This window comes from Tyto alba, unplaced genomic scaffold (genome assembly GCF_018691265.1).
Source record: "Tyto alba isolate M040663 unplaced genomic scaffold, T.alba_DEE_v4.0 Super-Scaffold_1, whole genome shotgun sequence".
NCBI lineage: Eukaryota > Metazoa > Chordata > Aves > Strigiformes > Tytonidae > Tyto > Tyto alba.
In genome coordinates this window covers 33,479,291-33,492,430 of record NW_024881261.1, presented here as the reverse complement: position 1 = coordinate 33,492,430, position 13,140 = coordinate 33,479,291, and the positions used below count along the sequence as shown (strand labels likewise).

General features: G+C 47.3%; 1 protein-coding gene across 23 annotated transcripts in view; it reads left to right on the top strand.

Moving 5' to 3' along the window:
- ANK3 (ankyrin 3) overlaps positions 1 to 13,140 on the top strand; it is a 279,582-nt gene that overhangs the window by 264,416 nt on the left and 2,026 nt on the right. For 22 of the 23 annotated variants that reach the window (XM_033004248.2, XM_033004250.2, XM_033004263.2 and 19 more), the window contains one exon: positions 10,727 to 10,819. In XM_033004248.2, the coding sequence (XP_032860139.1) occupies positions 10,727 to 10,795 (69 nt within the window). In that variant the 3' untranslated portion in view covers positions 10,796 to 10,819. The remainder of the gene's footprint in view (positions 1 to 10,726; positions 10,820 to 13,140) is intronic. The other variant, XM_033004246.2, reaches the window with a different exon arrangement.

Sequence of the window (13,140 nt, the reverse complement as noted above, 5' to 3'; positions counted from 1 at the left end):
TTCAAGGCCAGGTTGGACGGGGCTGGGAGCACCCTGGGCTGGGGGAAGGGGTCCCTGCCCGGGGCAGGGGGGTTGGGACTAGATGGGCTTTAAGGTCCCTTCCAACCCAAACCATTCTATGATGATTTAGAAACTCCACAGATCAGATGCATTCCAAATACCATTTTCTAAGACTTAAGAGCTGCTGGGATATTCCATACCTGGTATACTTATCAAGCTACAGCACGTCTAGGAGCAAAAAGACCTCCTCCCACCATATACTTGAAGAGCAAAACTGCAAGTCATAATGTACATAATAGAGACAGGAAAAACACTGTCCATCATAACCCCTGTTTTCTTCCCGTAGTCCTGATCAGCATGTTCTGTCTTGCGAATGTGCTGTTCAAATGTACTAAAACTGCATTTATTAGGAATATAGTGACAGTGACAGTGAGATTGAGAGTGATTCAAGCTCAGGTGAAGAGCAGAGAATTACTACAAGAGTTTATCGACGGCGGTTGATTCTGAAGGTATTTTGTGATTTGCATTGCTGAGGTGATGTTGGCATGGACATGGGTTTGGACTGCTGTGTCAGAATGTCAGTTTTGGCATACTGGGGTCCTTCTGATAGTGTGCTTTCCATTGCCAGTATGTATTTATAACCAAGTGGTGGCCTTTCTTTGCTTAACCCAGAGGTTTATGGTTGTCTTCTGCTGGAAAACAGGTGTGCTGCATGGCATGTTGTGTCCTTCACTGCCTCTCTTTTGCATGGCATCTTAAAGACTACAGCTAGATGCAGTGTGTTGATGTGATGTAGAGCAAAATGAATTACCAACAGATATGGGTGACAATATTTTCTTTTTTTTTCTGTTTTCTTAAAAAAAAAAAAAATCTAAATTACAAGTTAAAAAATTGCAGGAATGTGTATGAGTGGGATATAGGAGAGTATGAGCCAGGTACTCTGGTTGAAACTTGTGGTCCTAAGTATTCAATGTCTTCTGGAAAACCTCCTCAGAATAGCAGATGATCCTGATGTAAAACCTACCAAGTTAATAAGAGTCTTTGCATTGCCTTCAGTAGGCTTTATTTAGTATATTTATTTACAGATGACCTTTATTTACAGCACAATATACTTTATATACTGATAACAATGGCATAGTCATATAAATAATTGCATTTGCCCTCATATTTTTTCTTGTATGGTCATATAGTATGGCTTCATATGCCTGCAGCATATAGCATAAGAAAATGATTCTGCATCGGAAACCATTATGTTAATCCCTCAGCAATTTGCAGGGTTTATAAGATTCTTGTTAGAAAATCATGTAGTCAAGCCATGAAAAAGGCAGCCAGCCACTGTAGTGATATTACAGCAGTAGCTGAGTTTGCCTAAGATATAATTGTTACTTTAGGAATGATTCGTGACACTCTGATTGCACATGTCCGAATTGCTGTTACTCGCATGCTTCGTGAAGAAGGGTATGGATACAGGCACCGCACCTTGTGTATAACACGGATGGCAGGTAGGCTGCTCTGCACAGCTACTGAGCTGCCCAAGATAGAGGCACTTTTGGAGGAGGCAGGATGACATTTCTGCCTGTCTTCACCCTGAGTTTCTTCAGTATACCCATCACTCTTCCATTTGCAACAAGGCAGGAATTGCAAAAATGAGCTCAGCGTAAGTGTATATTTTGTCCAGAACCGCATCTCTACAGGTGGAACCTACTGCCTTCCATGAAAAGCCCTGGGCAGGTCGGGGTAGAACCCTTCGTCGGTAATTCCCTCTGCAGGTGAGACATCACTGGTCAGAAATAGGAATGTGGTTTCTGTTTTCAAGCGAGGCAGGTGGACGAGTACAGACCCTCAAATGCTGTAAGAGCGTTTCTGGTAAGACATAAAGTATCCCCGTGCTGAAACTTTTAAAGGCTGCGTAGTTGGCCTGTGGCTAAGGTCGCCCACCCAATTTATGTCGGAACTATTTTAGTGTCCACTGGTTTGGAGTCAGGAAATGTCAGAGTAGAAAAGAGAAAGTTTGTAAAAGGCAGCCTTCCCTTGCTTTCCAAGCACATCCGCTGTGTTTAGAGAGAGGCATGGAAAATTGGTTTTAAATGTGGTGCTATAATTTGGGGTTGAACTTTTAACAGAGCAATGGTAAAGCAGCATACATAGTGTTGTAATGGCAGCTGGTGCAGATGCATTCAGGAGGGTGTGCATGGTGAGTGGAGGCGGCTGAACCTGCTCTGTTGGGAACACATCTGAACTGGATTAGAGCTGTACTTGCCTCTTGATTAGAAAATACATGTGATACTTCTGTCATTTTCTGATGATTTATAGCTTCTATTTTAACCCCCACTCTGCTTCTCAAGACAAACTTGGAGCAAGGGAAGTTTTCAAAGCAGCGATCATCAGGCCTTTTAGAGAAGGAGTTTGATAGTGGAAACAACCATTTTGATAAGTGTATCTTGATCATGTGAAGTTCATGAAATGGTGCTTAACGCTGGTAGGGATCTGGACTTTAATTTCTGCGTGTTCCTGGGAGCGGAGGTTCAGTTTGGGTGAACTGAGACCACTGCGAGAGCATGCACGAGCTCGAGGAACAGTTCAGGGAAGAGGTCTCAAGTAAAAGTGCTCAGAGACACGGAGCAGCACTCTCAGCCTGCAGAGTTGTAAAAACAACTCCCGTGTTTGTGCCGCGGGGCCTGAGTGCCCGGCGAGAGGGTGCTGAGCCCAAAGCCCCAGCCCTGGTGCCCCTCTCCAGGGCTCGCACGGAGCCGGGCTGGCATCGCTCGCTTGCACAGAGAAGTAGCGAGAGGGGAATCAGGCTCTCCTTCTACTCCTGTGTTTTCTGACACTCCTGGCTAGCCAAATAGTTGTTAAGGGGCGATGTGGGAGTAGGAGGCAGGGACGTTTTCCCTCCGGCTCTCCTGTCCGGCAGGCAGCAGGCCTGCCGCACCCTGAGGATGAAATGTGCCAGTGCTTTCCTGCGGTCACACCTGGAGCACTTCCCTTTTCCTGTCTTACGTTACAGTTACTTAGGAGCCAGCCCTGGAAATCTTTGTTGCGTTTGCATTCTCCGGCGTGAAAACCGAACACCTGAATAACCCGGGCGCAGGCTTCGCGAGGGGCTGGCGGTGCCGTGCCCGTGCCGCCAGCCCGCTCTCCCGGGGAGGGCCGCCGGTGCGCCGGCAGCCTCCGCTGCGCCGGGCAGCTGTGATGCCCCTTCACGGCTGCCTGCGTGCTGCATTGAAAGCAAGAGAGGTGCTCGCGTGGCCTGCAGGGATGAAGTCCGGTAAATCCAAACCCTTGAGGGTGAAGTGAGTCCTGTGGCAAAAAAAGGCTTTGCTGTGTGCCCCCCACAGCTACTGTCAGGGCTGAATTGCTTCATTACCTTTGTCCTTCTTTCCCAACTTGTTTTTTTTCCTTTCAGTGCCATTCTGCATTTTTGCTAACACTATTATTTCTGTTTAACTGCTACCTTAGTTCTCTGTCCTGGCCCAAATGTGGAGAGAGGCTTTTCTCTTCCCCGGAGGTATTTTCCCAGCAGTCCGAGAGCTGAGTCCTGTCAAGTGTTCAGCGCTCTCAAGCACATTCCCATGGGATTTAGCACTTCAGAGGGCTGAGCCCATAAAACCAGACAAGCAAGGACTGATGCCCATTTCCACATGTAATAGGATCATATTCTAACCTCAAGGTAGTGCAGATGTTTTTGGTTTTGCTTCCTTTCCCCTCTTCTGTTCACATGGCGGATTGATGGGACGGGGCATTGCAAAAGAAATGGGTTTTTATGGTAGTGCAGGAATGCAAGCAATTAGCACACAAGGGAGAAATAAGAGTGCTGCCACAATGTGCACATTCAGAGCCTGATCCAAAGCTCCTTTTATTCAGTCATGACAGAAATCAGTGTCTAATTTTTCATGCTTTTTCAGAGGTTGTTAAATCTTTCATGGGTACAAATTTTTGGCAAAAACTGTTCAGTAAGATTCTTGCCAAAAGGTTTATGGTAGAATTTTGTAATGGAAAACAAAACAGATTTCTAAGCAGGGGTTATTCAAATCTGATGTAATTTTGTATCTTGTACTTTTGTTATTTCTTGCCAACTTTTATTAAAGATTTATTTGTCTCTTTCCATGCATGTTGCCCATGAAACCCCCCATTACTGATTTGCGGAGGTTTTGGTTCAGCCTGCACTGGAGGAGTGGCATGGGAGCCTGAGCAGCAGTCAGTCAAAACTAGAACCGGCAGCTTTCGTGATCTTATTATTCAGAGGAAGCTTATTTATGGAAAGTGAAACTGTGGCCATCCTGTCGGTGAGAAGAATTAAGGGCCTGTGCCCCCCGTAAGGCACGGGGGAAGCGTTTCCACTTGTGTACTCAGCTGGGCCCAGCCTCGCCGCCGCAGTCCCCGTCGGGCTGGGAGAGCTGCTCTGTAAGTGCCCTCAGCCCGTCTCGCCCCGGGAGGGACCGGCAGGCTTGGAGCAGCACAGAGGTAAACTAAAACACAGGCTACAAGTGCTTTTTATAGGGTCTGTCCCTCATGTTGTCCTCCACACAACAAGCAACTAGACCTGTGACCCAGCTCCCAGTACCAGACTCCACTCTGCCCCATTTGTGGCACCGTTTCCTTTCAGGTCTCCTTGGCTTGCCTCTTGATTTCTTGGGGTTCCCTCCCACCCCAATCGCTTTAATGATACATTGGCCAACAAGCAAGAACAGGCTCAGCACAGGCAGAGAGTCGTGGCATCTGATTAACAAGGTCTCCCTGAGTAGGCAGAACTCACTAATGAAAATGACCTTAATGAAGGATGTTGGTTTCTACTGCCACTGCCACAGAGGCTTGAGACCCCATGGAGACCGAGGCACAGCTGCTGTTTATACGTTACAAGAATGTCATCTCCAGACTGAAAGGATTATGTCTTGATGGTGGCTTAGGCCAGTAAGGGAAGAGGTCTGAGTGGCCTGTACAGCTCCTGTTCCCGTTTCAGCATTGCCTCTGGTCTTTGGCAAAATTAAATATTTAGGGTCTTTCTATCTTGCTTCTTTCCGTCTGCTTTTAAATTCCTTTTCATCCGTCTGGGTAAGAGACATCCAGCCGCACCTTTTTTCTCCACTATTACAACAACACTAGATGTATAGGACGAATAAAAGGGACTATTATCCCTCTAGTAACAAAGCAAACATGAAAGAAAACCAGAGCTCTGACAAATCAGCAGTGAACTTTGGCACAATACTGCAGCACGGACTGTATAGCTCCATTTATCTGGCGGTCCCTAGGAACACCCATAATCTGCAAATAAATGTTAAGAGAATCAGCGGAGCTGGCGGAAGACTTTGAGGAAGCTGCTCTTTGCTTCTCCTGCCCTGGAGAGCAGCAGAGAGAGGATACCAGCTGGTTTTGGCAGGACTACACTCCAGCAAGCAGGGTGACATTAAAGCACTCTGCTTTGCAAAGCTTCCTGGCATGTTCTGGGGCTGAGGCTTGCAGACTGCAGCCTTTGTATGGTTTAGTCCCAGGGATATAACCAAGCTTCCTAGTAATCGCGGTATTAAGTTTTCTCCCTGCCTTTCTAAAGCTCTTGGTATTGTGACAGTGATTTCGGCTGGTCAAGGGTAAAATGAAGCCCACATAAGTATGATGCAGCAGAAAGAATTTTATTCTTTAGCTGTGACGCAGATGCATCAGCTTTGTGTTTAAAAACAGCTTTTGTTGACAAGGTCATCTAATGTGCCATTCTAACCCAAAGCTGGTTTGAGATCTGACAAGTAGAACTGCCAGTGGGTAAGGGCTATTTTTCCCTAGCAAACATCCATCTTTATAACTGCATAGGATTAGAAACATCAGTAAATCAGATCTACCTCCTGCCAATTGTGAGCCCTCCTGCAATTTGTTTAACTACCCACCAGCAAGAGAGTTGTGAAAGCTGGATTTCACGCATGCTGACTGCTGAGTATTTACAGCATTTATCCTTAAACTGTGCTTAAAGGAGCATGTAGCTAATCAAAAAACAAGATTTACCATCCCTTTAAAACTGCATTGTCTTCCAAGAGACGTCTTTCGGTGCATCAATACATTTTCCGTTTAAAGCTGAGCACAGTAATTCTCACTGACTTGTTTTAAGGAATAACCTTGTCCATAGCAGCAGGAAGGAGTCAGAGGATGGGTACATGCAAGCAGCGCTGGCATGCCAGGTAGTCTCGTGACCCTGCTGCTGGCCATGTTGTTTTATTTCTGTTTTTCATGCGTTTTATTGTAGTGGCTTTGGAGATCCTATTCATGAGAGGGAACCTCTCCATATCTCTGTGCTCCATGGGGTGGGAGGGATGTCTGGGCCAGGGTTCCCTCCTGTCCCTTAGGGCACAGCACAGGAGCCTGCTGGGGAGTCTCCGAGCCCACGGGTGGGAGGCCAGGAAAGAAACTGTGCAGCTAGTTCCCCATCTGCTATGCTTCTGATTAAAGTATTAAGTCTCCAGAATCAGTATTTCCCCCCATTTCGTTGTGGCTAGGAAAACCCACAGGTTTTGCTTCCCCAAACCTTTACCCAGCCACCGCCGCCCTGCTGCAGCAGCACCGTGCTGTTCTCGTTTCTGCTGTCTCACTCGTGAGAAAGGAAGGAGCAGGCTGCCGGCGTCAGGGGCCAGCCCCTTACTTCCCTCCTCCTACGCATAGCCTGACATCACTGCTTATGGGCAGGTAGATCACTTCTCCTTCCCGTGACCCCTCAGCCAGAGTCCTTCTGGGGAATGAATTGTGTGGGCCCAGCCCAAGCTCCCTCCAGCTGAAGGTCTCAGCAGCCGTTTGTCCTGCTGTGCTTCTTGGAGGGACGGCACCGTTCCCAGCCTGGGCACCTCAGCCAGGTCCCTTCAGCCCCAGGCGAATCTCAGACCCAGGACCTCATCCTCACATCCCGGGGCCGCGGCGTCGGCCTGGCTGTGCAGCCTGCCCCGCTCTCGGCGACGCCTCCTGAGCCACCAAAGTTCAACCAGTTTTGCAGTTTACATATAGCCTGTGAAAGCGTGGGGGAAAAGGCATGTAGAATGTCTGAAACTGTTTAATCGCTTAATTATCAAGGGGTGATTTCAATGCAGCTTTCAATATGAAATAAGCAAAAATTCTGCACTTCTGACTGATGAAAACTGCTGACCGGGGGCTCGGTTAGCAGCAGGGCCGTGCTCTGCTCTTCAGTCCTCCCCTCTGGCTTCTGCCTGCTGCAGTCCCTCTAAAGCGAAGCAAATGGAAAAGGTTGGCTATAGAAAAGACCGCAAATAGCTTGCAAACAAAAGGAAAGGTTTATTTGGTTTAGAGCTTAGAAATAGCATACAAGCCTAATGTTATAATGTACATATTGAAAAAGCTATGTTTGTAGGGAAAACAGTTAAAAAAAAGCAAACGTGGCATCACTATGTTTGTTCATTGTAGAACAGTGCCAGGAGCTTATGTAGACAACTATCTAGTGTGTAGGCCACAGCAAATAGGAATTATATTTGCTCCATGCAGCTTGGTACGTGGAAGCCTTGTGAAAGCTTGATGCTGAGCTGTAATAACCTCATTTAAAACGTTATTTTGATGTTAATGTTGATGTAACATGTTTTATACAGTGTTTCTTTCTGCTTCCTCCCTCTAGCTGCCATTTTTTTCATAGTGGGTTGAGGGTGAGGGGAGAAGAAGAGTTGTAAGGATTTTTTTGTTCATTTGTTTGAAGGGTTATTCATTTACGTGTGGAAATTTTTCCTATGTAGGCCAGCTACATTATGATTATATTTGTTTTATTTATATGAAATAAATAAGCACAGACGATGGATATTTTTGAAGAATCAAATGCAGTGCTTGCTTCAGCACCCAGGTTTGGAAACGTGACTTTATGAAGTAAAATTGTCAAAGTTCTTCTGGAACACAAGTTCGTGACTGCCAGCTAGCCTTAGACTCTACGGTAATGTCATTTAGTTATAATTTGAGCAATAATTCTTGCAGGTGTATTAAGTCACTAGCATAGCAGTTAGGAAACTGCTTTTGCATTTATTTACGCGGGTCCTATAAATTGCTGGTACCACAAGAAGCGATGGCTGGAGTGCTGCCCATCTCAGTGGGTCGGGCGCCAGGCTGCCGAGGCTCCTCGGCAGGCGTTGCCGTGCCAGGAAGTGTCATGTCACGTAAGGTACCTTTCTCCATGTTGTAAACGCTGAGAAGTCTTGTCTTTTGTGCGTGTGTTTAAGATCTTGTGTTTAGCAAGCTAGAGGCAGAGCTGTCTTCTTAAATCGCAGATTTCCCCCACCTTGTTTTGGTGTTGACCACGTTTCTGTGTGTGCTGGGCACTGAGAAGCTGTGAAAAGCTAACGGATGTCTGATTAGAGATTATACCGTCATGAATTTGTGCCTCCATCTCGTAGGACTCAGACTGACTGCAAGATGATTTGTTGTCCAGAGAGCTTCATCTCATGAATTAGTTAATAAGAGCAGTGTTCTAGAAGCTCACTACAGGCTATAAGGACACATTCTGTAGAATAAATGCGCAGGTATTGGCATGCTAAATGAGCAAGGCTTTCATACTGTTTGTGCGACATAAAGCAAACTGTTACATAAAGTTGAAGCTAGCATGTGCTTGTTGCTTGGTTTGGTGTGGAAATATGTGTGGGTTTAGCAGAATATAGGCTATTTTGCTAATCTTATAACACGTTCTTTAGGGTGAGGAAGCAAAAAACATTCCTGGTGAATCTGTAACAGAGGAACAGTTTACCGACGAAGAAGGCAACGTCATCACGAGAAAAGTAATCATGAATTACATCTGAGTCTTTTCATTCAAGTAACTTCTTTTAACATACTTTCTCCCTTTAGAATCTAGGGAAAAAAAAAAAAACAAACGATACTTTTCATGTATTGCTTCTCACAGATCACCCGGAAGGTAGTAAGACGCGTTGTTATCCCCCATGAGAGGAAAGCCGGTGAAATGGTAATGGCACGGGGACTACCAGGAGATAACAATAGACGCAGAGGGTTGTGTTGACTGCTAGAAAGTGCTGCTAGAGGGCTGGAGGTTTGCATTTAACAAGAAGCCTTGGCAAAGTGCGGTGCTTGTGAATATTGACAAGTCGGGCGTTTGGGCGAGGGGGCGGGGGTCTGTCTTTGTGCTGTGTGCGGGCAGGGGCCGCGCCAAGGGGGCCCGGCTGAGCTCTGTCGGCGCAGAAGCATTAAGGTCTGCTTCTGTACAACAGGCAGCAGGCTTAAACCGTAGGTTTGGGGCCTGTTTTGTGCCACCAAGAAGAGCCGTGTCCGTGGGTTTGGTTAAGCCCTTGCCGGATTTGTGCCTTACACCCGTAGGCGTAGTGCGTTCCTTTTTCAGCAGCCCAAAGGAATGAGCTGCAGGCTGGTCTCCACCGGCCTCGCGCTCACCCCTGTGCTGGTGACTGAGGGTTTGCAGGGCTCGGCGGAACGTGAACGTGCCCAAGCACCGGTATCCTTTACAACCAAGCACCTAGACAGGATTTTGTCCCTGACAATTAAAATCAGAAGTCCTTCTGCAGGGCTAGGCTGTGCCCAGCTTCAGCGCGCCCCAAAAGAAAGGAGGGCTGCGGGAAGGGCAGACCCCCTGTGCCCCGGCCCCTCTTGCAGGGGGACGCTGGGGTGCGGGCAGGCGTGGGCAGGCTGTTCCCCAAGCGATCCTCTGTCCCAAGGAGGCCGCGGGGGAACGGGCAGCACCTTGGGAGACAAACGGCTTCAGGGCAACTCGTGCCTTTTTCCTCGGCGCGTGGCCCTGGGAGGTCTTTGCCCCAGTAAAGTTGTCACTGGAGTTAATGGAATTTTTGTCTTAAGTGAAAACAGATTCAGAAACAAAGATAGATCACAAATGCTCTTTATCTGGTGGTATCGGAAAAAAAAAAAAAAGGGAGGGGCAACACAGAAATACGAGAGTTGAAACAAACATCTTTCCATCCTCTCTTTTGTAGTCTTTTATCAGGGAAAAAATAAATCCTGCCCAGCAAAGGGGAAACATTTTCAATTTGCTGCACCAGATTAGATTAGTCGGAAGCTACAAATAGTTACAAATACATCAATGCAGATCACCCGAGGGGTAAATTCTGCCGATAACCACACATAAACAGATGCCTTTCTCTGATGTGAATGAGGCTTGTGATTACTGGAGTATTTATTTTCAGATGATTATTGAGCTACTTTTAATGAGCAAAAATGAAGTTCATTTTGGGGTTTGCTGTTTTAAAGGCACTGAAACCTGCCCTGCTTCCCGCTGTCATTGGTTTTACTTCTGCGCTGCTTCAGTGGTGGGTTTTTTTGCTGGCTTTTTTTCCTCCTCCCTTTGTTTCATTACTAACCCACTCACTTTAAAGCACAGACGTTGTGAAACATCATAACAGCAGCCGTGGCCTGTGCTGTTGGAAATGCCCGCCTGTCCCGGCTGACCTGCGAGGCGGGTTGGGAAAGGTGATTTCCCTCGAGGCGGCGCTGAACCCGGCTGCGGTTGATGGCGGGGGCTCTGCCGGGCGGGCACGCCAGCCATGGGGTCGTGCTGAAATTGTAGACCCGTGTCTTCTACTTGCAGATGATATTTCAGGCCTGTGCTTTTGCAGCTCAGCAGAGTGGATAAGTAGATTGCGTGTATCTTTGTAATGAAGTGTTGATGTGATTTAACTGCTTTTTACTTATCCTGTTACAGCAAAATGTGGTGCCTGTTTCGGAAGCAGGTTTATAATTAGAGCACTCTCTGCAGACTATGTTTAATGTTTCTACTTTTCCTTTAAAGCAGGGAGAAGCTTATAAGGTTAAGACAAAGAAAGAAGTCAGACACGTGGAGAAGAAAAGTTACTCATGAAAGCTGAAAGCCAACCACTGAACGGTCAGTGTGATCAGTTTTCTTCCACTGCTGATGCCTTTTGCCAGCGCAGCACTGCGCGGCACGGGGGCTAGCACCTGGGCGGCGCAATAGCTTGCCTCTGCTACCTTGACACTGCTTTCGAGCTGCAAAGCTGCAGAGATGGCCCTTGATCTTGTAAGCAGAGAATGACCTTGAGTTCACATATAGAAACTGAGATTTCCTTCTTGGAACGTAAAGCAGAGCACTGCTGACTGATGTGTAAGATTTGAGGGAGTTTTGCAAAATCTAGTGTTTGTAATCCGTGACACATTCAACTCCTAAAAGTCAATTTAAACATGAATAGTGAAGGAGCTGCACACCAGTAAACCTGCTGGGAGTGAAAGGCTTCTTTCGCTGTCAGGCACGTGATCTGAGGGCAGTTACGCAAGTCAAAGTCCTTGTAAGAGCCAGTGAAGTGTCTCAATATTTGCCAACAAATAATCCTTACCAACTGTTTCTTGTGAATTTTATTGATCCAGCCTTAACAATTGTAACGAAACACCAGCTGAGAGTGTAAGGCCTTCCCAAAAGAGAACCAAATGCAGAGACTTAAGACACCCTTGCCAGGCTCTGTAAGGGTGTGCTGGAGCACTCTGAAGCCAGAGGCTGCTTTGTCTCGACCACGTCACCACTGCAGTCACCCAGGAAATGTGCCTGCAAATACGGGAGCAGCCAGCCTGGGTCTGTCAGTGCTGGTCAGTCAGCCGTGGCCCTGTGGGTGTTTACCACGTTCACGTCTTTTTTTTTTTTAATCTACTCAGAAGTTTTCTCAGCTTTGGTGGGTTTTAGGAATCGGGCAGAGGAAGAGTTTATGAAGTGAAAGTCTATGTGTAATCCTTTTCCTATACATCTGGTGTGGGTTTGACTGTGGGGTTTAAGAACAGGGTAAACGGGACCTGGGAAACGTACGGGACAGTGATGTGGAGTAAAGGGCAGCAGCGGAGTTTCTCCTGAGTCACTAGTCCCTCCCCCCGAGGGCTGCGGGGTGAGGTAGCCCCCAAAGCCGCCCAGCCGTGCGGGCTTTCTGCGCGGGTGAGTTATGCCGTTTGAGGCCAGCAGCTCTCGGTGTGTGGGATCTAGCTGAGGGCTTTATGGGATCGAGCCCTAAGGAGAGAGCCCTGCGAGGCGACTGGCGGGCTTCCAGCCATCTGGTAGGCACCTACTGCGTCCACCTAGCACGACCGCTGAATTCCTGCTTTTATTGAGCTCTCCCACGTGTGCTAATAGAATAATACCACTTCACGCAGCTTGCTGCTCCACATACTCATAAAATATTTAATGTTTTGAAAAGGGAGGCGATTCTTTCGACATGCCTGTCTCTTTCATGGAGCTCAAGAATACAGAAGGAAAGCGAGCCAAAGGGGTGGTGCTGCTTGTATGAAATTGTGTCCCAGGTTGGCTCCCGTGCTTCTCCGCTGTCAGTCTGCAGAGGGAAACCAGTGGAAATCTGTGAATTCGAAGGCACTGAAGGCAAGATGGGGCACTGAACCCCATAAGCAGTGCGGATAAAGCGCCTGCCGGCATACAAGCGTGATGCAACGTACACTGGGGAAAAGGGAGAAGCACTTAATTTTAAAATAAAATGGCATTATCAAAGCAGTCCTTGCCTAATGCGTGAAACATACTCTGACCTTCAGAAAGCCACTCTTGAGTTCCTCAGAACCACATTTGCTCCCATGACTGCTGATGCATTTCTCTTGTGATTTCCAGTAGGCAACTCTTCCACGCTAGAGCCCTTGAGGAGCTCAAAGAGTTTTGCTTAGATTATAAAGCTTTGTCCCGTAGGATGAACCTCCGTGGTCCGAAGTTTGATATGATAAGCATGATCAAATGTGCATTAAGCAATTGCGAGCCCAGTCACGAGTCTATTGAAAATATTTTATTTGAATGCAGAAGTGGATGTACTTGCACAGACAGGGGATTCCGATAGAAAACCAGTTTGCTTCTTGATCACAAAAGACAAAAAGATCCTGTTTGGGAGGCAGAGGTGTTGCTTTTCCTTTGAATGCCTGAAAAAAATCTCAACGTTAGCTAGATTTTGCTGTAAAAAGGTCTTTGTCACCATTACAAATAAACCCACCGCAAGACAGAGAGTGAAAGGAAAAGCCAAGAACTTTTGCGCGCAGTTCTGCAGGCCGGGCACCACGTGAGCCGCCCTGGCTGCTGCAACGTGTATAGGCGGCTTGTAGCGCCGGGATAGATGCACGGCAGCCGTGGATGCAGGCAAGGACAGATTGTTTGGGCTCCCGTGCCCTGCCTCCCCGCTGCCAGACGTCGCCGTGGTACCACAGACGTCACGAACT